This window comes from Danio rerio, chromosome 6 (assembly GCF_052040795.2).
Source record: "Danio rerio strain M-AB ecotype USA chromosome 6, GRCz13ab, whole genome shotgun sequence".
In the NCBI taxonomy this organism is placed as follows: domain Eukaryota; kingdom Metazoa; phylum Chordata; class Actinopteri; order Cypriniformes; family Danionidae; genus Danio; species Danio rerio.
Genome location: NC_141026.1, coordinates 13765666 through 13790675, shown reverse-complemented (window position 1 = coordinate 13790675; position 25010 = coordinate 13765666). Strand labels below are relative to the sequence as shown.

The following is a 25010-nucleotide window of genomic DNA, read 5'->3' as shown; positions in this document are numbered from 1 at the left end:
TGAGTTACTTTTTAAAAGTTAAATCTAAATGACACCTTTTACCCAATGGTTTGTAAATGCTCCTGCGTTTTGGATATAATGACCCAGATTTATTTTTTTAGATTGAAACTCTAGTGTTTTCATTAACAGTGCTACAGATTTAACTAACAGTATTGGGCTAACGCATTACAAATACTTGCGTTACATAATAATATTAGTTTTTTAAGTAACAAGTAAATTATTGCATTACTTAAATAAATAAGGAATAATATTTGAGTTGTTTAAAAAAAAATGTAATGCAAGTTACTTTTTAGTTGAATTAATTAGCTTTTAAACAAATACATTGCTGAATTAAAATTAACGTAGTCCAATGCAATCTTACAGCAATTCGTAACATTTTGATTTGGTGGCTAATTCGTAGGAATTCATCTGATCTAATTCGTACAATTTAGTATGATTTGCTCATCACCCAATGACGGTTAGGTTTAGGGATGGGGTGGGTACCATGCCTCCTTTTTAAAACTGTACATTTTCGTACGACTGAACTCATACAAATTCGTACAAATTAGCCACTAGACTGACAAAACGTAAAATACTTACGTTTTCTTGTGAGATTAGGTTGCGTAGTCACATTGAATCCCATACTCTACGAAAGAATGCGCTCCTCGTGGGAGCAAACAGAAACCAAGATGGCAGAGCCTTACATTTCTGCGATGAAGTATTCTCATTATTTTGAATGCCTGGAAGAAAAGGAAAAGGGGATTGTCTCAACAGACAGTACTTTTGCTATACAACCTTTTGAGTGTGAATGAGAGTATATGGATGTTTCCTAGTGATGGGTTGCACCTATAAGGGCATCTGCTGCGCTAAATATATGCTGGATAAGTTGGCGGTTCATTCCACTGTGGCCCCCCCCTGATTAATGGATGAATGAATTATATTTAAATGACCTTTTAAACCAATTGTTGTTACTTAACATCATTCCAAATGAGCATTTGAAAACTGATCTTCGTGTAATTACCATATTGGATTGTTGTGTTAAAACAACCCAGCATTTTTTAGGAAAAAAATTACCCAGAAAGGTTAGTAAACAACACCAAAAATGTTGCTCAAAAATGCATACAGTTTACATGGCTGCATCTATTGAAAAAGTAATGTGCTTAACCATTCACACCTATGAATTGGCCATTCACTTGCATTGTAATTGCTTTTTACTGTAACATGGAACAGTTCAAAGGTCTGCCATTCTTAATGCCCTTTTCTGTGGAACAGAGAAAGATACTTAGATAATATTTCAGCTGATTTTGTTTATATTAACAGGGTTTAAAATGTTCAAGATTAATGACTCATTAGCATCAGATTTGAAGTTTGTCATACTTAACCCTGTGTTGGGTTAAAACATCCCAGCCTTTTTTTTAGTGTATGAGTTGATTTTATCAGTCATATGCGATTGTAATTTTACACAGATCTTTACGTATTGTTTAGTCTTAAATATACTTTATATTCAAAGTATTATACTGACCTAATCTTTTGACATTCATTCATTCATTCATTCATTCATTCATTCATTCATTTACTCATATTCTTGTGTTATTGTGATGAAAGCATGCAGGAGATATTTAGATCTTAACATCTGTGTCCGGATGTTTGATATCAGTATTTGTTTGCAGGATTTCCACCTTCTTTCTGCTGCTAATCAAGGTACGAAAATATCTTTGTTTTGAGTATATCAGGGTTTTAAAGGGATAGTTCACCCTCCAAAAATTGAAATTTACTCACCAATCCAATCACTCTCAGTTGTTTTAAGGCCTGTATGAGTTTCCTTCTTCTACATAAGAAGATATTTTGAGGAATGTTGGTAACTAGTAGCCATTGTTATCCATAGTAAGGGAAGAAAATACCATGGAAGTCAATGGCTAGTTTCCAACATTCTCCATAATATCTCATTTTGTGGTAAACAGAAATAGGAAATTCAAATGCTGGAGGGTGAGTTAATGATGACAGGATATTCATTTTGGGTGAAATATTCCTTTAAATCACAATAAGTCTCTGTTCACAACTGTAAGCACAAACAATCATTTGTTGGCTAAATTCATGATTTCTGAATTCTACACGCTAAAACATGATTATTTACTTTACTTAAAAAAGTGAATAAACCCAATCAGGGTCCAAGCAAGCTGAACTGCCGCTCTAGGCAAAGGACAGTCACGCCGCCCACAGCCCTAAAGTGAGGGGGGGGGCTTGGGGGGTGGAATAAAAGCAGTTTTTAATTTTTAAAATCCATTTTAAGGTCAATATTATTAGCCCCTTTAAGCTATTTTTTTATAGTCTACAGAACAAACCATCGTTATACACTAACTATAATTACCCTAACCTGCCTAGTTAACCTAATTAACCTAGTTATGCCTTCAAATGTCCCTTTAAGCTGTACAGAAGTTTCTTGAAAAATATCTAGTCAAATATGATTCACTGTCATCATGGCAAAGATAAAATAAATCAGTTATTATAAATGAGTTATTAAAACTGTTATGTTTAGAAATGTGTTGAAAAAAAAAAGTTCTCTCCGTTAAACAGAAATTGGGGGAAAAAATAAACAGGGGGTTTAGTAAATCTGACTTCAACTGATAACCACGTTCTTAAAAATAAACGTTCTTTATTGGCATCAATAGTTCCATTAAGAAACTCTAACATCCATGGAAACGTTTCATTTCGCAAAAGGTTTTTTATAGTGGAAAATGTTTGTTTTAAGGATAATTAAAATGGAAAAAAGTTGGTTCTTCCTACTGTAGCACCCTTTGTTTTAAACAGTGCACTCTGGATATGTGGATAAATTCACAGACCTTTATGTTCTATATGGGAGCATCAACATTAAAACCCATTGACTTATGGGCACAATATGCACAAAACCCTAAAACGTTATTCAAAACTTCTTTTGCATTCTGCGAATGAAAGAAAGGCATACGGATGTAGATTGAGACGAGGAAGAGTGAACAATGACAGATTTTTCATTTCGGGATGAGGTATCCCTTTTAAAACTCTGCAATCTTTGTCTCCTCTGTCTTCTTAGAAATCTGACTCTGACAGTGTGAATGGTGTCGCAGGGTCTTTGAGAGGATTAGATGGGCTGATCTGAGAACTGATATGAAATCCTCCTGTCTGTCATTTGCATCCTTTGTAGAAGCACATTCACTGCTCTGTGTGTATATGTGTGTGGATGGGGGTCGAGGCTGCGTGTTAAATGACCTGCATATCTACTGACAACGTAAGTACACACTATAATGGCCACACACACAAATGACTCTATCACATTTTGGATGTTGGGGTGGGGTCGTTTCCTTCAGACGTTTAACTCATTTTTGCTGTACATTTGCTGCGAAAGTCTCATAAAGTGCCTCCTCCTTTGTTTCCAGACAAGTGCTAAAGGTTTATTGATCGCGAGCCACTCCTGTGTGAGTGATATTGAAAGGGTAGCTCCTTTAAAATGGTAGCAGTTATGACTAAAGACACAACTTGCACTGTTAAGTTCCAACGAATTTCATTTAGCTCATATTTCCTTTCACATTTATTCATTAGATGTTTTCACCTGAAGCGTGTTACACATGAGAAAAACAACACTGTAGAAGATGCTGGGTTTCACACGATCAATTTGTGTTGGAACAACATGAAGGAATTAAGTAGTCTGATTAATTAACTTTTACAAAGTCAAGTCGACTGAACATAAAACGTTAATTGTTAATAAATGTTAATTGTGCGGTTTCAGCTGATGTTAAACAAGTAGTTTGATAAAACAGCAGTTTTAGTGAAGTAAACATTATTCTAAAAGCGTTTAGAATAATGATGAATTGTAATACCTTTAAACCATTATTGCAGGTCCGTATCTAGGGGGGGTGGGTGGGGGGGGGGGGGGGGGGGGGGGGGGGGGGGGGGGGGGGGGTTGGGTGGTTCAAAAGACCCACACCCTCACTCTAGAATTGGTCCCCTATATGAACTCATTTGTACCATTTTTGACAATAAGCCATCATAAATTGTGAAAATAAATGATAGAAGAAGGCTTAAGGACAAATTAGATTTTTAATTATACAAATGTAAAAATTCTGTTTGTTATTTACCTACAGGCTACAGTTTTTAATATGTTTTTTAGTTGGTTTTAATTCTGTCAAGCCTGACACATCAAAAAATAGGCAGAAAATTACATTTTTCTAGAATGAAGATTTTTATTAACCATCCAACAAATAAAATACTAAATATCCGATAATATATAACAGGGTTTCAAGCAAAGTATTGATTATGTTTTTGTGACTATGTCAAAGTATTGAAATTAGTGCTTGAATTATGGTTTTTGGTTCCAGACAAAAACTTAAATCAAAAAGTTACTCCTATTCTATATTATGTAATGACAGTACTTCTTTGGATGAAGTTGGCACGATTAAATACTTTGGATTGTGGTTTGATTCTGAACTTTTCTTTAAATCACATATTAATCATATTGTAAGTAAAGTCTACTTTGAAATTAGTACCTTATATCGGTCTAGGCATTGTTTTTCATTTAGTGTTCACATGAAACTTGCTCCAACTTATTTTGCCAATTTTTAAATATTGCGATATTGTTTATCAAAGTGCGTTGAAATTAGATCTTGCTCCTCTTAATACAGCATATAAGACTTTGCAGATTTGTTCAGGGTTGTTCTTTTAACACACATCATTGATCTGTTGCCGTGGCATATTCACTGGCTTCAAATTATTTAAATGTATTCATTTTGAGTATCCTTATTATTTACAACATTATTTTGTATTTTTTTTACTTAAATTATCAAGTTAGTCATTCTGTTCAGACTTATTTTTTTGTTTCTTGTTGTAAAAAACCTATGGGTAAAAGAGCTTTTATGTTTAAGGGTCCAACAGAGTGGAATAATTTATCTGCTAACATTCGATCCATTATATCGTTTAAGGTCTTTAAGCAAACTTTGTTATCATATTTTACATTGGTTTTTACTGAGGATGTTATTATTTATGTGGTGATTGGATACACTGATCTGTCTATAGTTTTTGTACTACATAATATATATTTATGTATGTTTTGTTTTGTCTTTTGGTGTTATTATTATGTGATTGTGATTAATTGTGGGACCCCCTTGAAAATTAGATGGTACATCTCAAGTGTTTTATCCCAATAAATAAATATCAAATCAAATGTTGATATGATATTGGTCTTAAAAACTCGTAAATCAAATGATATCTGCATTATTTGTAAGTTTTGACATATTCCTATTTGTTTTTTGTTAATGATGCATGATGATAAATTACTATTTTAAAATTTATAAAATATTTAAGTATTATTTCATACCTCTTTATTCAAAATGTTTCATTTAAAATTCTAATCTCATAACCTTTGTGAAAAACTGTACTGTACTGACCTTTTATAAAACTGTAATAAATTACAGCTTAAACACATTTCTAAATAAACACTTCATGGTAAATCAGTATAGTAAGCTCTTTGACAAAATTGTAGGAAATATTTTTTTGTATCAAAACATATGGTTATGATCACCATCCGACAAGCTAATGCAGTAATTATTAGTGCTTAAAATGTCACTAAAGTGCAGTATTTGAACCTTATCATTTAACTTAATTTGGCAGAATAACTGCAAAAAGATCCACTTTTTGAGAAAAAAGAACCACCCTTTTCAATAGGCTGGCTAAAGGCCTGAATTCTCACAATTATACATTCATTCATTCATTCATTCATTTTCCACAGTGGAATGAACCACCAATTTATCCAGCATATGTTTTACACAGCAGATGCCCTTTCAGCTGCAACCCATCACTGGGAAACACCCATGCACACTAATTCACACTCATACACTACAGCTAACTTAGTTTATTCAATTCACCTATAGCGCATGTCTTTGGACTGTGAACGAAACCGGATCACCCGTAGGAAACCCATACCAACATGGGGAGAACATGCAAACTTTTTTGTTTTTTGTTTTTGTGCCTTTGCACATTTGCCAGATGGATTCTATTTCCAATTTTATATCTTAGATAAAAAAAGTTTTTGTTTAGGATAGTTTTTAATGATTTACTGGTATAATATTTAGCTGGTTGTCAATTTTTACTGCTTGTATTTTAATGATGTGCTTGTGATCTGCCAGCCTGATCTTACGAGAAAACTTAAGAATTTTACGCTTTGCCAGTTTAGTGGCTGATTCGTACAAATTCGTATGAGTTCAGTCGTCCGAAATTGTTCGATTTTAAAAAGGAGGCGTGGCACCTGTTGGATCTGCTGTAAGGTGACCTTGAGTGCTTTGAAAGGGGCCTAAAAATAAAAGGTATTATTACTATTAACTCCACACAGAAAAGCCAACTGAACCAGCCAAGGCTCAAACCAGCAACATTGCACTGCACCATTGTGACACCCCTGTGTTGTCTCATTCATTCATTTTCTTTTCGACTTAGTCTCTTCATTAATCTAGGGTCTCCGCAGCGAAATGAATATGTTTTACGCAGCGGATGCCCTTTCAGCTGCAACCCATCACTGGAGAACATCCATAAACACTCATTCACACACATACACTACGGACAATTTAGTTTACCCAATTCACGTATAGCGATCGTGCTACCCACTGCGTCACCGTGCTGTCCCTTATTATCTTTTATTATTTGTGCTAAATTATAAATTCTAGTTATTATTATCCAGATTGAAACCATTTTTTGGCTTTTACTTTACTTTACGACTTGTGAATTTATATTATTTATCAACTGATATTTTATATCTCTGAAACTTTCAGCATACTTAAACACTGTTTAGTTTTGTTATTTAATTTGCAAAATAAAGTAAAGTAAAGCCACATAAGGCACTTTAAATAAATATTTGACCACTATACAATTTGAAATGATGAAAGTATTTTTTTTATCCTCTTTAAATGTTGACTATACTGTATATCATAAAGGTCTCTTTACAGGGCTTATTACAATGATATCCATCACCTCCCAAAATACAATTAATCTAATTTAAGTTTGCTGTTGGCTCTAACTAACTGATAAGATTCAGCTGCATCATTCATATGTTCATTCTGCCACACCAAGCAAATAAAAAGGATTACAACGCAATTCAACCTCTTTGTTAATTCCAGAAGCTGAGGGTAGAACCAGCTTATCCATTGTTCCCAGCGGCTGAAGGCTAATAACAAAATCTACATTGATAAGAACAGAAACAGTCAAACTCAGTTTTATAGCGTTTCAACCGTCATTGTGTCTCGAGGGTCCAGCAGTCTGCTGTCAACAGATGTTTGTCTGCTGTCCAGGTGTTTCTGAGCTTGTTTAATAATGCATAAAATCTTTATTTTATGATCAGTAGGACTTTTTAAAGTTTCTAAATGGTTATTCTGCTCACAAATTCTGCATTTATTTGTTTATTGAATTGAACTGGGAAATGTTGTTACAATTTAAAATAGCTGTATGCTTATTGAATCTACAGTACAGTGCAAAAGTCAAGTTTAGTGGCCTAGACTTTTGCAGAGTATAGTATATACTTGTTTAATTGTTAAATTTGTGTTTAATTTTAAATCTCTTTATTAATTTACAAACAGAAAATACAGAAAAAATGTACAAAAAAAAAAACAATGAACAAAACTAATTTACTTTTAGCAAGCAATAAAAAGTGTAATTAAAAGTGGTCCCAATCTGCCTTTACAATATTTAGGTCTGGACTCTGAGGAGGCCATTTCATGACTGTGTGTGTTTCATCAGCTGTTTTTTTTTTATTTAAGTATATTAAAGCAACCTTTATAAAATCATAAATAAAATCATACTTTCACTCTCGAACAACTAAATTTGTCCGTTGTGAATTTAAGTAAATACATTTTTAATGGTATTTTTGGTTGGGTCGCATGTTTCCACAAACATTTGAAGCAGCTCAACAGTTTTTAGTCAGTCATTCATTTTCCTTCGGCTATTTATGATTCTGTGTCAAGTGCATGTGTATGCTACGGTGCAGCCTACGAGTGGACACAAAGCCGTCGGCGACGCAGACACACACCTCTCAAAAAATGTAACTACATGTCATACCGACTACTTTTCAGTATTCACATTCCCATCATCAATTCAGACAATACTGCCAACACCACTGGCAGAAGCAAAGCTAAAAACTAGCAAAATCCAGCAAGTTTCACTGAAGACCAAAACTCAATCTTCTATCGTTCATATGCCTTCATGTGGCTTTATGTTTTCATGTTTTGGACTTACTCTATACAAAAAACTAATCCAGAAAAAAAGGTCTGGTTATGTTCTAACAGGGAGAATGAGAATAAATATGTACAACCAAACCAGTATACCATCACTGAAACAACAAATGTAATAGAGGCCTTTTGCACAGTTTGTTGTATATTGTTGCTTATTCATCTGATTTATAGTCGATATTTCAGCATTGTTACTCCAATGTGTGTGAATGAGTGTGTATGAATGTTTCCCAGTTCCTGGTTGCAGCTGGAGGATAGTTTGTTCTGTAGATTATCGCAAAAACAAATATAGCTTAATTTTGACCTTAAAATGGCTTTTAAAACTATCTCCAGAAGAAAAAATATTTGAAGACATACTGTGAAAATTTCCTTGCTCTGCTAAGCATCATTTGGGAAATATTTAAAAAAGAAAAAAATTCAAAGGGGCTAATAATTCTGACTTCAACTGTTTATTACTAATATTTATTAATATTTCAAAGAATCCTAAAAAGGAAAACACATCAGTTTTCACAAACCTACTAAGTAGGATAATAAGGTTAATTATTAAAAGAACCATCCATATTGATTGAATTCCAATAACAACCGATCCTAATAAAACATTTTATCAATTTCACAAGCATCATATGACACTGAAAACTAGAGGAATTACAAATCCGTTTTAAATCCCAGAAATGATAGAAACTGCAAACTACATTCAGGGACGGATTTTGTGATTTTAGGGCCCTAAGCAATTCCACCCATATATGGCCTGAAATACAACCTTTCTACATTGATTACATTTTTATTTAAATTGCTGTTTGTTTATATCACTCAGTCATCTTTTCGACATTTTAAATTAATGCAATCTCTACATATTAAATATAAATCTTAAAATGAATTTTCAACTAAAAATAATAATAAAAAAATTATATATATATATATATATATATATATATATATATATATATATATATATATATATATATATATATATATATATATATATATATATATATTTGACTGCTGGACTAATGATCAATGATGGATTATTTATTTGGTAATATTATTATTATTCTATAACATTATGTTATTATAATAATATTTTTTTTGATTGTATACTAAACAATATTTGATTATGTTGAAAATTTAATTTGTTTCACAAATTAGTTTATAGGTATAATTTATAGCTCTAGATATTTATTGGGGGCCCCCAGATTTCCCAGATTTTCCTGTGGCCCTAATCAGCTGCTTACCTCGCTTATTGGTTAAATCCGGCCTTGAGTACATTCAAAAGAAAGCAGTTCCAGTATTTCATTATTTTTCAAACAGTTACTTCAATTGTAATAATATTAGCCAATTTTGCAGCTTTTACTATATTTTTAATCCAACAAATGTGGCACTGGTGAGCAGAATAATTCTTTAAAAACTTTCAAAAGTCTTCTTGATCTTTATCTGCACATCTCAGACTACATCTATCTTATCTTTTTTTTTTTCTTTGTCTGCGTTTAGTTGTTTCATGCTGCATCTGTGAAGACGAGGGTCTTGAGGTGAAGGATGTGTGTTTGAGCTGGGTGTGGTGTTGGCATGTGCCCGTCTGTGTCTGGGTGTGTGTCTTTCTGTATACGTGTGAGAAGGAGACAGGATTTTGTAAGTGTCGCTGTATCAGCCTTTTTTCTACTCTGAAAGTGTGAGAATGAGTGTACCAACAAAACCGCAGCTTCCTGATTTTCTTTTACCAGCTTGTGTCTCAGATTGTATATCTCAGATGAGTAGAGTGAGTTATTTTGGAATCATGTTATGTAACAAGAGGAGTGATGTTTTTGGCATGCAGTACACAATATGGGCCATCACAATCTGAGATTTTCCTTTTTATACATTTATAAAAGAGCTTAGTTTTATTCTGTCTTTTCTATTATTGTTATTATTATTATTATTATTATTATTATTATTATTATTATTATTATTATTATTATTATTATTATTATTATTATCATTATTATTATCTTGTTGCAGCATGCATTGTTGTATGTACAGGGCATTACCATATTTTTTTTACCTTTTAAATTAATTATGTCAAAACTTTATTCTCTTTTTATTGCCATAGCACACATAGTATACTGTTGTATGTATAGTGCATGCCAATAAAATGACAACTTTTAAATTGTTAAAATGTTATTCTCTTTGTATTGTTGCGGCACACGTTGCATCTTGTTTCTGTTTCATGTGTGCCCACTAGTGCCCACAGTGCTCACTGTCTTCCGTCTACATCACTATTTCAACGGCGCCATCCTCTGGGTATAAATGGCAACTACTCAATATTAACAAAAATTAAGAAAATTAAGAAAAACAAAAGCAAAATCAAACGAAGACTAATAATAATAATAATAATAATAATAATAATAATAATAATAGTTTAAATAAAAAATACAATACAGTCATAAAGAGACACTCAAAGATAAACCAATTATCTTAATTCTACAAAATGTAAAATAAAATAAATGAAAATAAATGGAAAGCAATAATAAAATAAATCATACAAAATAAAAATTAATTAATTAATAAAATATTCATTCTGTATAATAAAATACTAATAAAATGAAAAAATAAATGAAAAAAATAAAATTAATTAAAATAAAATAAAATTCAATTAAAACAAAAAGAACATTTCTAAATCTAGTGAATAATGTTCCTCAGCCCTGACTCTGAAGTATAATTTTTTATCAAACAATAATAAATAAAACATTTAATTAGGTCAAAAAAAAAAGAATGAATGTTTTGTTGTTGATTTCTCAGAGATGGGTTGCGTCTGAAAGGGTATGCGCTGTGTAAAAAGATGCTGGATAAGTTGGTGGTTCATTCCGCTGTGGCGACCCCGAGTTAATAAAGGGACTAAGCTGAAAAAAAATGAATGAATGAATAAATGTGTTGTTGAATGTATAATAAAATAAATAATTTGAAATTAAGTGAAATAACTTAAGTTTATAACTTTCAGCAGATTTGGGGGGGAGGGGTGGGGGGGGGAATTAGAGAGCCCAGAACAATGCTAAGACACCAGTATTACACAATCTGATGTAATAGAAGGTGTCTTTTGCTACTGCATAGTTTTTTAAATAAAGAAAGCATTTTACAAGTAACTAAATATACTATTTTTTTATTCTAAATATATAAAATTAATTTTATTCTTGAAATAAAAAATGACCAATAAAAAGTCTGTGAAGCATCAAAAGTGGCCTATATTAAAATCAATTTGAATACTATCTTGCCTATTGTTATCCATGAATTTTTAAATGTATTTTTTTCAAGAGAAGCTAGAAAAACTGTGAAGCTCTAGATTATTATTAATATTATGTTTTAATTTATTATAATTTAAATGGCCAAATTCTGGCTTAAGAAAATTAAATGTGCTGGCCAGCTTGTTATTTGCCTAATAAGGTACAATGAGCTTCAATTTTTAATTAACAACTTTTTTCTACTAATATGATGTTTTTCATATTTCTTTATTCTACATTTTAGGAAATATTTTTGGTACATCAAAAAGTGTGGTTATGATGGTCATCCGACAAGCTAATCCAGCTAAAATAGTGCTTAAAATACTAAATCCAGTATTTATACCAGTCCAGTATCTTATAATTAAATAGAAAATTAGGCGTATAACTGCAAAAAAGTCCACTTTTTGAGAAAAACCCCTAAAACTACCTTTAAAGCCAGCAAACACACCAGTCTAAGCTTCATAGACCTCAGTAACTCCCATAAAGATCCTTTCATAAATAACATTTTCATCAAACCATTGAGCAGCTTGTGTTTAGCTGCTTCTGCGCATGCGCTGTCTCACAGCTCACGGGAATGACGTGCGTGAACGTTCCCATCGCTGCTCACGGCAACGTCAGCGGGTAAGGAAATGCGATGTCCTAATAACAATTGCTTTAAATGTATACACTCATATCCGATGACTGCGAATTATAAAATGTAGGCACTCCAGCAGTATCAGACAAAAACTGCAGACCGAAGTCGCCATGTCACGTTGGCGTTTTAAGTTAGCAGGGTTATTATTATAGGGAAACGCAGCGCGAGCTCGATGACTCCTGCTTATCTTGTTTGGGATCCGGTAACTGTCTTTTTACAATATTTATTCGTCTGACCTTGCAAAGAGTCCTTCACTCGCCGTGAATAAGTGGCTCAGCCTGTTAACTTTACACAAAGTAGCAGTTTAAAATCAAAACGCGTGGAAAAAAAACAAGCAAATGTGACATAATGTAACCAGAGCCGTGATGAGTTGGATAAAGAGGATGAGGAAGGTGCGACCAGAACCGCGTCAGCTCCTAAAATACTCCATTTCACTCAAATACGTATTGTTTTGTGTGGAAATTTTTTTTTTTGGTGATTTAATTGTTTAAACAGACACTGAAATAGCTCAAAACTGTATTCGTGTGTTGATTAAATATCAGAACAGGTGTTTGTTTTTTAGTGTTTATGACTCGAGTTAAACGTCAAATGCTTTTGTTTTTAGCTGTATGAGATATGAGTTGTTGAATTTGGGAAATTATGACTGCGAGAGTCATTGTGAGAGCTAACAGCTGTTACCTCTAAGGAACAAAAAGACAACAGTCTGCAAAGGGCAGAGTAGTAATTCATTTACTCTGTTCATCCAGTCATTTCGCTAAATTAAACATTCGATTTGTAAACATTGGAAATTCCTCAAAACTTGGGTTTATGAATTATTAATTTAAACTGTCCAGTGACTTTTAACTTGTAATATGTTTGTTTTTATGATGATTGGTTTTATGTCTTATGTATTTCATCAGTGTCTACTGAATGCCACCGCTGATTTTGTAAAGTAAGTACTTTTAATATGTTTTTCATAAAATAGGCTTAAAAAAACTACCCTTATATATTTACTAAATGTTTTACATATTTTGTCAGTAAAATGGTAATATTAATACAATTTATTTATATAAAAATATTCAGTATTTTAATATATAGCAAAGCAACATTTTTATCAGTCATTTCTTGTGTTCACTGGCACATAATCTTTGTGAAACTGGGATTTGCCAATTTTTTTTCTTTTTTTTTTTGTAAAATTGTATATTTGATGAATTAAAATAGTCACATTTATTTGGGCTTTTGTAATATAGTTTGAAAGACATGGTAATATTCAATTATTTGATATATCGTGATCATTAACATGCACAATATTGATATTGTGTTGATTTCAAAACATGGCAATATGTTTTTTTTAGGGTTTAATTTTATAATATTTACATTGTTTGCCATATCATTCATAACAAAACCAACTGCTTGGAGACTTAATTTTTACATGTTAATCTGACTCACTACATGCTGAAATGATGATTGTTAATTCTCTGACTGTTTATAGGGCTATGGTATGTTATCACTAGTTGATTTAACTAAACTTGTGATGAAAACTACAATGCATAATAACACGTAAAATTTTGTTGTTGTGATCTGATTACAAGTCATAATCTATTTATTATTTGTTGTTAATAAGTAATCAAATTCAGTTGTATTTTTAAGCTATTATGAACATAGTAATTGTAATTAATCTGGATTTTTCTCTCTGTTGCTTTGATTCCGTTAAATAACATGTACTAATGAGACGCTATTGAAAGGTGTTACCTGTCTTACTTTATGATACTTTTACAATTTAATTTGTTTGAAACACTTGTTTACTTTGAACATGTATTTACAAAAAAAAACAATACATAATATTTCTTAGATGCTATACCTGTTAAAATAATTTTCTGCTTGCAGCTTAGATCAATATCACTATATTGTGATCAAAGCTTAAGCTAATAATTGCAGCAACAATATTTGATACATCATAATTATGCATAATTATAGGTGTTAATGTGCTTTCTTCCTTAATAAAAATAGTCATTTGTTTAAAAAAAAAATGTTACAAACCCGACGCCAGACTGTGAAACATTTGTGCTGTTATTATGACTCAAAGCAGGATGATTCAATGACTGTATTCTATTTGCAGATCTAAGCCTTGCTCATCAGAAAGATGGACAGCTATGGGTTTGTATCTTGAATTTGTTCCACAAATGGTTCAGTTTTTCTTATTTTTTAAGCATAGATTTATCTAATGAGCACTGGATATGCTTTTAGGTTCTCCAGCGATATGTTCAGCGGCAGATCAGTTTTGGGTGAGGACAGTTCAGTCATAGCCCGAATGCAGAAGAAGTTCTGGAAGACCAAGCAGGTTCTGATCAAGGCTACTGGGAAGAAGGAAGATGAGCATGTGGTGGCATCTGATGCAGACCTTGATGCCAAATTAGAGGTATGGGTTTTTTTATGATGCTGTGACTCGTGCTGTATTTTTATTTTTTATTTTAAATCAATTGATGTGTGTGAGTGTGGCAAAGAGGGAGGTTAATGGAGGACAGTCACATGGTGACAGGGAACAGAGGAGATGAATTGAGCTGTAGATGATGCTGTACTTTGATCAACTCTGCTTGATGTTTTCACTGTGTACAGATATCTGTCCAAATGGCCCACTCTTTCTGTTACTCCCTATCTCTCTCTCAGACACACGATTGCTTTTTCTTTTCCAATTCTGTTAGTCAGGCAATACATTTTCTGTTTTTTTATGTCTGTATCACAACAGTCTAAAGTAGAGGAGTCTAAGGCAAATGTAGGTATGATTTTTAAAAAATCATACAGCCTAGTATAGTCAGTTTTGTGCCTTTGAGAACAAGTTTTCTTTTAAATCTTTGGGCTCACTACATCCATTCACCCATCCATGGATTTAAGTTTGGGGTCAGTTCATTTATTCATTCATTCCTTCAATTTCTTGTTGGCTTAGTCCCTTTATTAATCTGGGGTCTCCACAGCGGAATGAACCGCCAACTTATCCAGTAAGTTTTTAACTAGCGGATGCCCTTCCAGCCGCAACCCTTCTCTGAGAAACATCCACACACGCATACACACACACACACACACACACACACACACACACACACACACACACACACACACACACACACACACACACACACACACACCCACACACACACCCACACACACACACACACACACACACTCATACACACACTCATACACTACGGACAATTTAGCCTACCCAATTCACCTGTACCGCATGTCTTTGGACTGTGGGGGAAACCGGAGCACCCGGAGAAAACCCATGCGAACGCAGGGAGAACATGTAAACTCCACACAGAAACGCCAACTGAGCCGAGGCTCGAACCAGCGACCTTCTTGCTGCGAGGCGACAGCACTACCTACTGTGCCACTGCGTCACTCTCATTCATTAATTTATCTATTAATTAATTAATTAATTATTTATTGATTGACTCATTGATTGATTGATTGATTGATTTAATTTTATTCATTAAAAAAGATTCAAAAGATTTTTATCCAATTCATTGAAGAATCCAGAAAAACATTCTACAAAATAGTAGTTAGCAACTGTTCTCAATATTGATGATAGTAAGAAAGAAGCATATTAGAATGATTTTCTGAAGGATCATGTGAGTTGATAAGAGTAATGGTCTCTTATGAATTGAAAATTGACCAGCCAAAGTTGTCATCCACTAGTAATACACGAGATATGAATGATGTATTATAGCTTCTTGTGCACATTGTTTATTATTATTATTATTATTATTATTATTATTATTATTATTTTATTACTATTTTTTTTATTATTATTTGTTATGAATAACCACAACACACTACATCAAATGCATCATGTCAAACATGTCAAAATATTATAAGGTCTGAATCTGAATTTCAAATCTCTGGATTACTGAGTACTTTGTAGGATAAAATATATTTATCTAATACCAAAAGGGAAATCCATTGATTAACTGTATTAATAAAAATTATTACCACTGGTATTATTTAAAATGTGTGTAAAAGTTTAAATCACCGTAAAAGAAGAGCAAATGTTGTAAAGCACTTTTAATTGAAATACTCATTGTGGTGCTTTGATTTTAAACAGAGCGAAACAGATAAAATACAGACAATTACTATTTCTCCAATAGCTTTAAAGGTGGAGTTCATCCAATAAAGTTGATCCTTTGCAGGGATTTTGACTGGCAGGCGATCTCACCAATTATAGCACCGATATTACATTATTTACCATTTTGTGACAAACAAACCATATATTACAGTTAGTAGATTAACATGAATGGTAGATTAAAATTATCATCAGTAGACAGTTGACTTCCAGATAAAAATTTGTGTAAAAATTTTCATATAGGATTTGGAACGCAGAATGTAGATACCCAGACAAGCTGGGAATATACAAAATTCACCTCTACTCTTTTCATGAAAATTATTTTAAAAAGAAGAATAAATTCTCTCATCATTTCTTCTTCCTTAAAGGGATAGTCTTTATTTACTTACTCATTATTTGTTTTAAACCTTTGAGATTTTTTTGTTGAACACAAAACATATATATTTTTTTTTAAGGAAATATGTAACCCTTGACTACTTTACAATTTGTTTTTCCTGCAATGGAAGTCAATGGTTATAGATTTTCAGCTTTCTTCTAAATATCTTTTGTGTTTGTCAGCACACAGAATCTCATAAAGGTTTGAAACCACTTGATATGCAGTATATAAACTAGGGTTGGGCGATGTCGACCAATTTGGCATTGTACGATGTCTAATGTGAAACATCGCAATGGACAATGGCATCGTCGTTATAGGCAGAGGTGAATTAATTATTTATGAATAATTATTTAATCCATAACAAACTGATTATTTGTAGCCTACCATATCAACTACCTGACCCGCATGGTCTTTGTTTTACCCATAAACAAATCAGAAATAAATAAAGATAAGTTAAACACAAATTATCACCTGTCAATCACTTTTTCAGGAGGACTCTAACCTGAATAGGCAGAGTGATCTGTGTCGTTATAATAGCGTCAACAAATTAAGTTGGTAAAAAAGGTGCACAACCAACAGTTTCCGAGGTTTTCACTAAAATGACTTAAGTACAAGTGTGAAAGCGAAAGATTGATGCAGTGGACTGAAGCTGTGACACATTACCTGATAGATTCAAAAGACAGAAGAGTCGTTAGAAAGAGACAAGATGAATTAAATATCACGTTTAACAACTATAGTGAGACGCAATCCAATGGTACATCCTTGATAAACTATCCAACGTGCACTGCTCTGTGGAGCTCAGACGAGCACTTGAGTGTGTGTGTGTGTGTGTGTGTGTGTGTGGCTGTGTCTGTGTGTGTGGTCACATGATGTGCATTTTCAGCGGTCAGAGGGCTGTTCAGAAATGCTTGGTAAAACAAGGATGTGGATCATTTTTGTTCTAAAATGCCATTTTAAAACTAAGTATTAGTGTAAACGGGGCCTAAGTGTGTATTTTTCGCAAGCTGGTTTTCGACGGGAGCAGGGCAGAGGATGGGCGATTCCGGCTTAGCATCGTGTTTTCTATCAGCCATCGGCCACCGCCTAACAGCCCAACTCTAATAGAAACCAGTATATATATATATATATATATATATATATATATATATATATATATATATATATATATATATATATACAGTCATATCGCACTGCTACTTGTGTGATATTGCTAATAATATGAGGACTATCACATGAGTAGCAGTGTGATATATTAATGTCCCACCAGTGGCTGCATTTATACCACAGGTAGATAGCGTAATCGTGCACACAAAAATGTAAATCAAACACGGACAGTCTCAAAGCCCCTTTGTTTAAGGAAGTATTTCTTCCACCATTTATTCACATCTGCAGCTAACATCAGAACAGCAGAAACTTTAGAACTAGTATTTGAATGATTCTTCAGAGCAGGGGTGGCCAACCCTGTTCCTGGAGAGCCACCTTCCTGCAGATTTCAGTTGCAACTCATATCAAACACACCAGCCTGTAATTATCACGTGGTGTTCAGGTCCTATTTAATTGGTTCAGGTGTGTTTGATATGGGTAGCAACTTAAATCTGCAGGAACGTGGCTCTCCAGTAACAGGGTTGGCCACCCCTGCTCTAGCGTAATGTCTAAAGTGATGACATAACAAGTGGTTTTGCTGATATTTTAAGATTATAAGGCTGAACGGCATGAAATGCTAGAGAAATTTCTCTGTTGCAGTCAAGACATCACAATAACCCCGAAAAATCCAAAGATAAACAAACACTATAACACCAGACTGTGTTATAAATACAGCACTACAACATACAAAAGACACGATGTAAAATTGACTGCGATATGTACAATGTATGTACAAAGAGATCTCTAGATATGTATAGAAGAGTGAGGAGGCTGTACGAGTGCTGTTATTGCAGAACAGAATATTGCATGGCCATCAGCCAATCAGCTTCAAATACCAGACAGAACTGTTGTATAATAAAAAAAAAAATATATATATATTTGTTATTAGTTATGATACACACACACATACACACACACACACACACACACACACACACACACACACACACACACACACACACACACACACACACACACACACACACACACACACACACACATATATATATATATATCTATATATATATATATATATATATATATATATATATATATATATATATATATATATATATATTATATATATTCTTGAAATGCATTAATGTAATTAAAACTCAATATGGAAGTTTTTTTATGCTAGTGATTATGCACTAGCTGACGCTGATTAATAGTTAGCTTTTGAAAAGTGCTCACTTATCGATCTTGATACTACGAATCAAGACCTAATAAAAACCGTAACTGCATTTCAAGGAAGTGTGTTTGTTTGTGTGCTCGTCTAATCTTGCCCCGCCTCAGGCTGTTACGCTTAAGCATATCCTGGTTAACTGGTCATTAGATGATTTTCTAGTGGTGCCAGTGTTAGAGAGAGCAGCCAGAAAAGCCCCCCGGCTGCTTGTTTAATGAACAGGTGGATCTGTGTTGTTTCTTCTTTGAGCCACAGCTGCTGTAATGATCATATAAATTGACTTCTGGCCTTTTCACCCTCAAAAGCTCCTTTTGGTGCAGAAAGTCTGGAATTTTGCACTAGTAATTCAGTAACAGTGATTCTTTATAAAAAGCCTTTTGTACAAACCCAATTTCTAAGGTGGTTCTCTCTGTGCGTTTGTCAGGTATGTGTTCAGAGTTAAAGAGTAACCTGTCCCATACACAGACCTCACCTGCAGAGGTCACGCCTTCATCTGCACACATAGACCTTAGGCTGAGTTGGTAGCAAATTTAATATGATGCAAAAAATGACTGTGCTGCTAATGTATACAATGACTTTACTAATAGACGTTCTTGTCTAAGGATTAGGGTATGGTTTAATCTGACTTTATTTACAGACTTTTGTATATACAGTAGGTACAATGATCAAATCATAGCTAGTTGTGTGAAACCGTACAAATGTTATTGTCTACTCAAGGTGTGTAGTTGGAGACTGTAAGGTGCTAGTGTTGTGCCATGTAAGTGTAATATAATATTTGTATAAAAGCATTTGCTAAATGACCACTTGAACACTTGTATTTTAAAGCTTGTGGTTGGTAAGATTTTAAAAATGCTTTTTAAGATTAGGGCCATTTCTTTAAGTTTACTCTATTTAATTTGTATGGGTGTGGGGACAACGTTTTAATCCAAAATTTTTACAAAAAAAAAAATTGTAGAACTTTTATTTTTCTCAAAAAACCGACAGTTGATGATAACACCAAATGTTTTCATTTGCTGTGATTTAAAAAAAAAATCTGGGTTATTTGAAGTTAAATCATTAATATTGTGTTGTCTAAAATTCAATAGAAATGTCTCTGAAAACATAAACATGATTACTTGTGCAAAATTTATTTTAAATTTGGAAGAAATCTTATTCATAGTTTAAAGAATAAAACAAAAATTGTTTAATTTCAATGCATTATTAAAATAATTTTCTTAATTTGTTTTCAAAGTTGTGTATATATAATATATTTTACATGTGTATACACACACACTTGTATATGTGGTTTACGAGGACTCCCCATAGGCATAATGTATTTTGTACTGTAAAAACCACTTATTATATTTTTTATCAGTATCATACCCCATTAAGTATGATTTTTAAAAAACATTTTGAATTACAGGGACACAATGCATGGGTTTATAAATCACCTTAATATTGTCATACCAACACCATACCTGTGTCATTATACAGTTTTGTGTCCTTGTAAACCATACAAACAAGTACACTCAACCACACACATATATCTGCTACTATTCCTAAAAGGATAGTTCACCCTAAAATGAAAATGTACTCACTATTTACTCGCCCTCAAGTGGTTCCATACTAACACTAAAGAAGATATTTTACAGAAATCTGAGAACTTGCAACTATTGACATCTTTAGTTGGAAAAACAAATGTTATGGAAGTCAATGGTTGGTCTTTAACAGAATAAAAACTCACAGAACAAGTGAAGGATGATTAAATGACAGAATTCTCAGTTCACAGTGAACTATCAGTCCAAGTTTTAGAACATGAGTTCAGGTTTCAGCTAATATAACATTTCTATATTTGGCCCCTCGAAAGCTCTTGAAACTCCCTCCAGAACACCGAAAACTCCAGCAGAATGAGTCATTTGTATAATTTTTTGTAATTTTAGAGCACAAGTGCACATGTTCTCCTGCTCTCTCGGTCTGTCAGGGACTTAACATCCTTTGTTGCCATGACAGCGAGACCAGAATAGCTTTTTTCTTTTGTATTTTAATGTGTTGTCTGGTTATTTTGGAGACGCTAGTGTGGGTGGCTAAATATTCTGTCTGAGTACAATACACAATGCTGAACAGAATGAAAGGATTGCAGATTTTATATTCTGTTGCTACTCAGAACTTCTGTTATATTTATCATTTGCAAATAAATAATGATAATGTTTGTTCTGTTTTTCTCTAGTTTTTCCGTTCAGTCCAGAGCACTTGCACAGAACTCCTGAAAGTGATTGAGAAATACCAGCAAAGAATCACACGTAAGAAACATGATCTTCCGGCCTCTTTGTATGCACAAACACAAAGAGTCTCGTTCAGGTCATTCTGAAAGCCACTGCATACAGTTTTCAAGAATACTGCTACTGTTGTGAGAGTCTGATGCAGTTTCAAGCACAACTTTATCAATGTGTTTTTGTGGCTTTTTTTGTCGATAACATTCAAGGCATCTAATGAAGCACTGTTTGTAATGCTGTATGTTATTGGTGTGTTAATAACCGCGGTGACCTTCTTTCTTCAGATCTCTCTCAGGAGGAGAACGAGCTCGGGCTGTTTCTGCGCTTCCAGGCAGAGCATGATAAAACAAAAGCAGGGAGTATGATGGACGCAACCAGTAAAGCTCTCTGTTGCTCCGCCAAACAAAGGCAAGCACTCACACACAAATAGGAAGAAGTTAGGGTTGAAAATCAATGCTTGTGATTCGATTTGGTAGTTATTATTTGCAAATGTCAGGATTAGGAGATGGGTCAAGATGTTTGGCTACTCAACTAGTTATCTAACACAGGGGTTCCCAAATTTTTCAGCCTGTGACCCCCCAAAATAACAATGCCAGTGACTCAAGATCCCCAATATCCTCTGAGGTGGTTATAAATACAGAAACCTTGCATGCAATGACGCAGACACACCAATAAAATTTGTGTCAGTGCTTTAAATGTGCCAGAAAGTATAACCTGATGTTATAAAATCAAAATGCATCTGACGCTATTGCTGCCTTTAATATAATTTAATTACCCCAGGGGTCGCAATTCAATAGAACTAGTAACTATAAGCTACTATAGTAACTATATAGTAACTATAAACAACTATTTTTATTTTCAGTATAGCTATGGATAAAATATGTTATGTTATGGTTTAATAAAAACAAATAGATTTTTTGAAATCACCAGGCGAACCCCCTTCATTGCCCCGCGACCCCTCAGGGGGTCCCGACCCCCACTTTGAGAACCACTGATCTAACAGATAAATAGCTTGTTCAGGGTGAGGAGAATGTTTCATATTAGACAGTCAATCAAGCTACAGACCTTATTGGTTTTAAGAGAACAAAGCAGATAGCTCAAACGAATGCATAATATTGGAAAAATGCTGACATTACAGTATTTTATATTTCTGTTATTCTATTTTTCTGATTTTACTAGGTGAATGAATAGCTCATCATTTAAAATTGATTGGGTATATATTGTAGAGTACATCCGCATAAATAATCAATCAAGCACAAGCATTGATAAATACAGTAGAGCAAAGATATAAATTAAATAAACCATGTTTTCTGAGAGTCCAACAGTATTTGGCTACACAAATTGAAAACTTAAAAACATCAAATTTAAAAACATTTTATAGTCTTTATAGTATATATATATATATATATATATATATATATATATATATATATATATATATATATATATATATATATATATATATATATATATATAAACAAACTTGTTGATTCCCTTTCCACAGCGTAAAGGTGCACTATGTAAGTTTGACACCCAGTGGTTGATCTAGGTATTGCACACCTTGTTCAAAACACATGCAATTACAGGTTGCCAGATTGACATCAGATTTTCCCCGGTTTCCTCCCATCGTCCAAAAACTTGCAACTTCAGTTAATTGACTAATCCAAATCGGCACCGTAGACATGCTCCTAGTAAGTAGTTATCTCTTAAGAGAAATCACTGTCTGTTCATTAGCTACTACAGCAGGGGAGTTCTTGAGATCTACCTGAGCTCAAACTCCCCTCTCGCCATGCAAACGGGAGGGAGCCCCGGGCTCGCGAATCTTATGAGCTTAGGGCTCTCTCCCAGGACAGCATGCCAAACAAGCTTTATAATCAATCATCAGCTAAGTGTGCACTCTTGAAATGTTGTTAATAACCAGAGATGGGAAGTAACGAAGTACAAATACTTGAGACTGTACTTATGTAGATTTTTCTGGTATCAGTGCTACTTATTTTTTGACAACTTTTTACTTTTACTTCTTACATTTTTACACAAATATCTGTACTTTCTACTCCTTACATTTTTTTAAACCTTGGTCGTTACTTTCGTTTTCATATGTTTGGTGGCGCAGTCTATATTTCTTATTGCACAATAATACGAGCGCCTTTTTGATGCGAGTTGTCTATTTTTCCTCATCACACATCGTATGTGGGCTAGTTTATGAAGATTACTATGAGAAAGGCTAGGATGACTACGCAGATGTGAGAGAGGGAGTCGGAGAATTTACCATGACTGATGCTGCCCTGTTTACAGAGAAATTGGACATCTTTTGCTCAATTGGATCACAGGTAGACAAGAGAGCCGTTTAAATGCTTAAGCCTTTTGTCCACTTCCGATCATTTCTGCACTGGCTTTCAATCTAACACTGTGAAAAATAGTGCTTTTTTTGTAAAGATTTGTACATTTAGTAATAAAACAATCAATCAATTTATAAAAAAACGTGTGCACTGCATTTTTTTTTCTTTATTTCTGGATTAGTTGGGACAAAGTTGTTGGCGATTCTTCTTATTTTATTCTAAGTCATGCCGTGTGAAACCCCCTGTTGCCGATCCATCTTGCAGTGTAAACAAAGCAGCGATGGAATGCTATCCCAGATAGTCATGCAGTGTGAAAACATCTGTGACACGACTACTTTGAAAATTATGCAGTCTGAACTCAACATAACATAACAAAAGTGTAGTACATTTGGCCAGACTGTGTTGTTGAGTTGTTGATATTGATGCTAAAATGATATTTTGTTTCATCACAAATGTCAATAGATTATGATAGTAATAAATTAGCTCTATAGCTATATAGAATTATTTTGATTAAATTGATCCACTCCTGTGGAGTATAGAAAGTATTACAAAGTGTTCAAACTTCTGAATTTTGGTGCAGTCGCCAATAATGTATTATTTGCACAACCTTTTTTAAACATTAGCAACAATACCAGATGTTTATTTAAGCACCGAAATTCCGTTTATGTTTCCAAATAAACGTTTGCTTTACATCAGGCTTTCTTTTCGCTTTTTAAATGTTTTATATTTCATTTCTAATCAATCATTCATTTATTGGAAGCCTTAAAGCAAATCTTTCTCTGAATGATTGTACAGACTGTTGAAACCCCGCCTGAGTTCACTCACTCAACAATCAGTATGTAAAAAATGATTAATCTAATGTAAACAATTTCTCTTTTCTCTTCTTACCGCCTAGGTTGGCTTTGTGTACTCCCCTCCATCGACTGGAACAGGAAGTGGAGACATTTCGAAGAAGAGCCATTGCTGACAGCCTCCTTACAGTGAGCCGGATGGAGAAAGCTCGAACCGAATACCGCGCTGCACTGCTCTGGATGAAAGCCTCCTCACAGGAGCTGGACCCAGACACTTACAAACAACTGGAGAAATTTCGCATGGTGAGATCGAGCAAAATGAGCAACGGTATGACTTGCATCAACATACGGAAAGTGTTCTGCAATCTGTGTGTTTGTGAACAGGTTCAGGCTCAGGTAAGAGAAACAAAAGTGTGTTTTGATAAGCTCAAGAATGACGTTTGTCAGAAAGTGGACATGCTGGGAGCCAGTCGCTGCAACATGCTGTCGCATTCCTTATGCACTTACCAGGTAACACTTATTTCCTTCCACCTTAAATGGCTTGGCTTTTACTTTAGTTTTCATTTTGTGGTGTTGTTGGTGTTGTGTAGACGACGCTCCTACAGTACTGGGAGAAGACTGCACATGTGATGTCTGGCATCCATGAGGCCTTCAAAGGATATGTACCCTACCAGTTCACTACCCTTAAAGTGAGTGTCAGTATATACAGTTGACGACAATTTTTCA

The 25010-nt window shown here is 33.8% G+C and overlaps 2 protein-coding genes across 52 annotated transcripts in view; one reads left to right on the top strand and one right to left on the bottom strand.

Moving 5' to 3' along the window:
- stk24b (serine/threonine kinase 24b (STE20 homolog, yeast)) overlaps positions 1-25010 on the bottom strand; it is an 835587-nt gene that overhangs the window by 419715 nt on the left and 390862 nt on the right. The gene's annotated exons all lie outside the window — the stretch shown is intronic.
- The window catches only part of ical1 (islet cell autoantigen 1-like), a 52320-nt gene that overhangs the window by 9843 nt on the left and 17467 nt on the right, over positions 1-25010 (top strand). For 8 of the 51 annotated variants that reach the window (XM_087255183.1, XM_087255180.1, XM_087255162.1 and 5 more), the window contains exons 1-9: positions 11989-12085; positions 12998-13029; positions 14197-14234; positions 14325-14496; positions 21109-21181; positions 21439-21562; positions 24389-24587; positions 24669-24794; positions 24875-24973. In XM_087255183.1, the coding sequence (XP_087111309.1) occupies positions 14221-14234; positions 14325-14496; positions 21109-21181; positions 21439-21562; positions 24389-24587; positions 24669-24794; positions 24875-24973 (807 nt within the window). In that variant the 5' untranslated portion in view covers positions 11989-12085; positions 12998-13029; positions 14197-14220. 51 annotated transcript variants of the gene reach the window in all.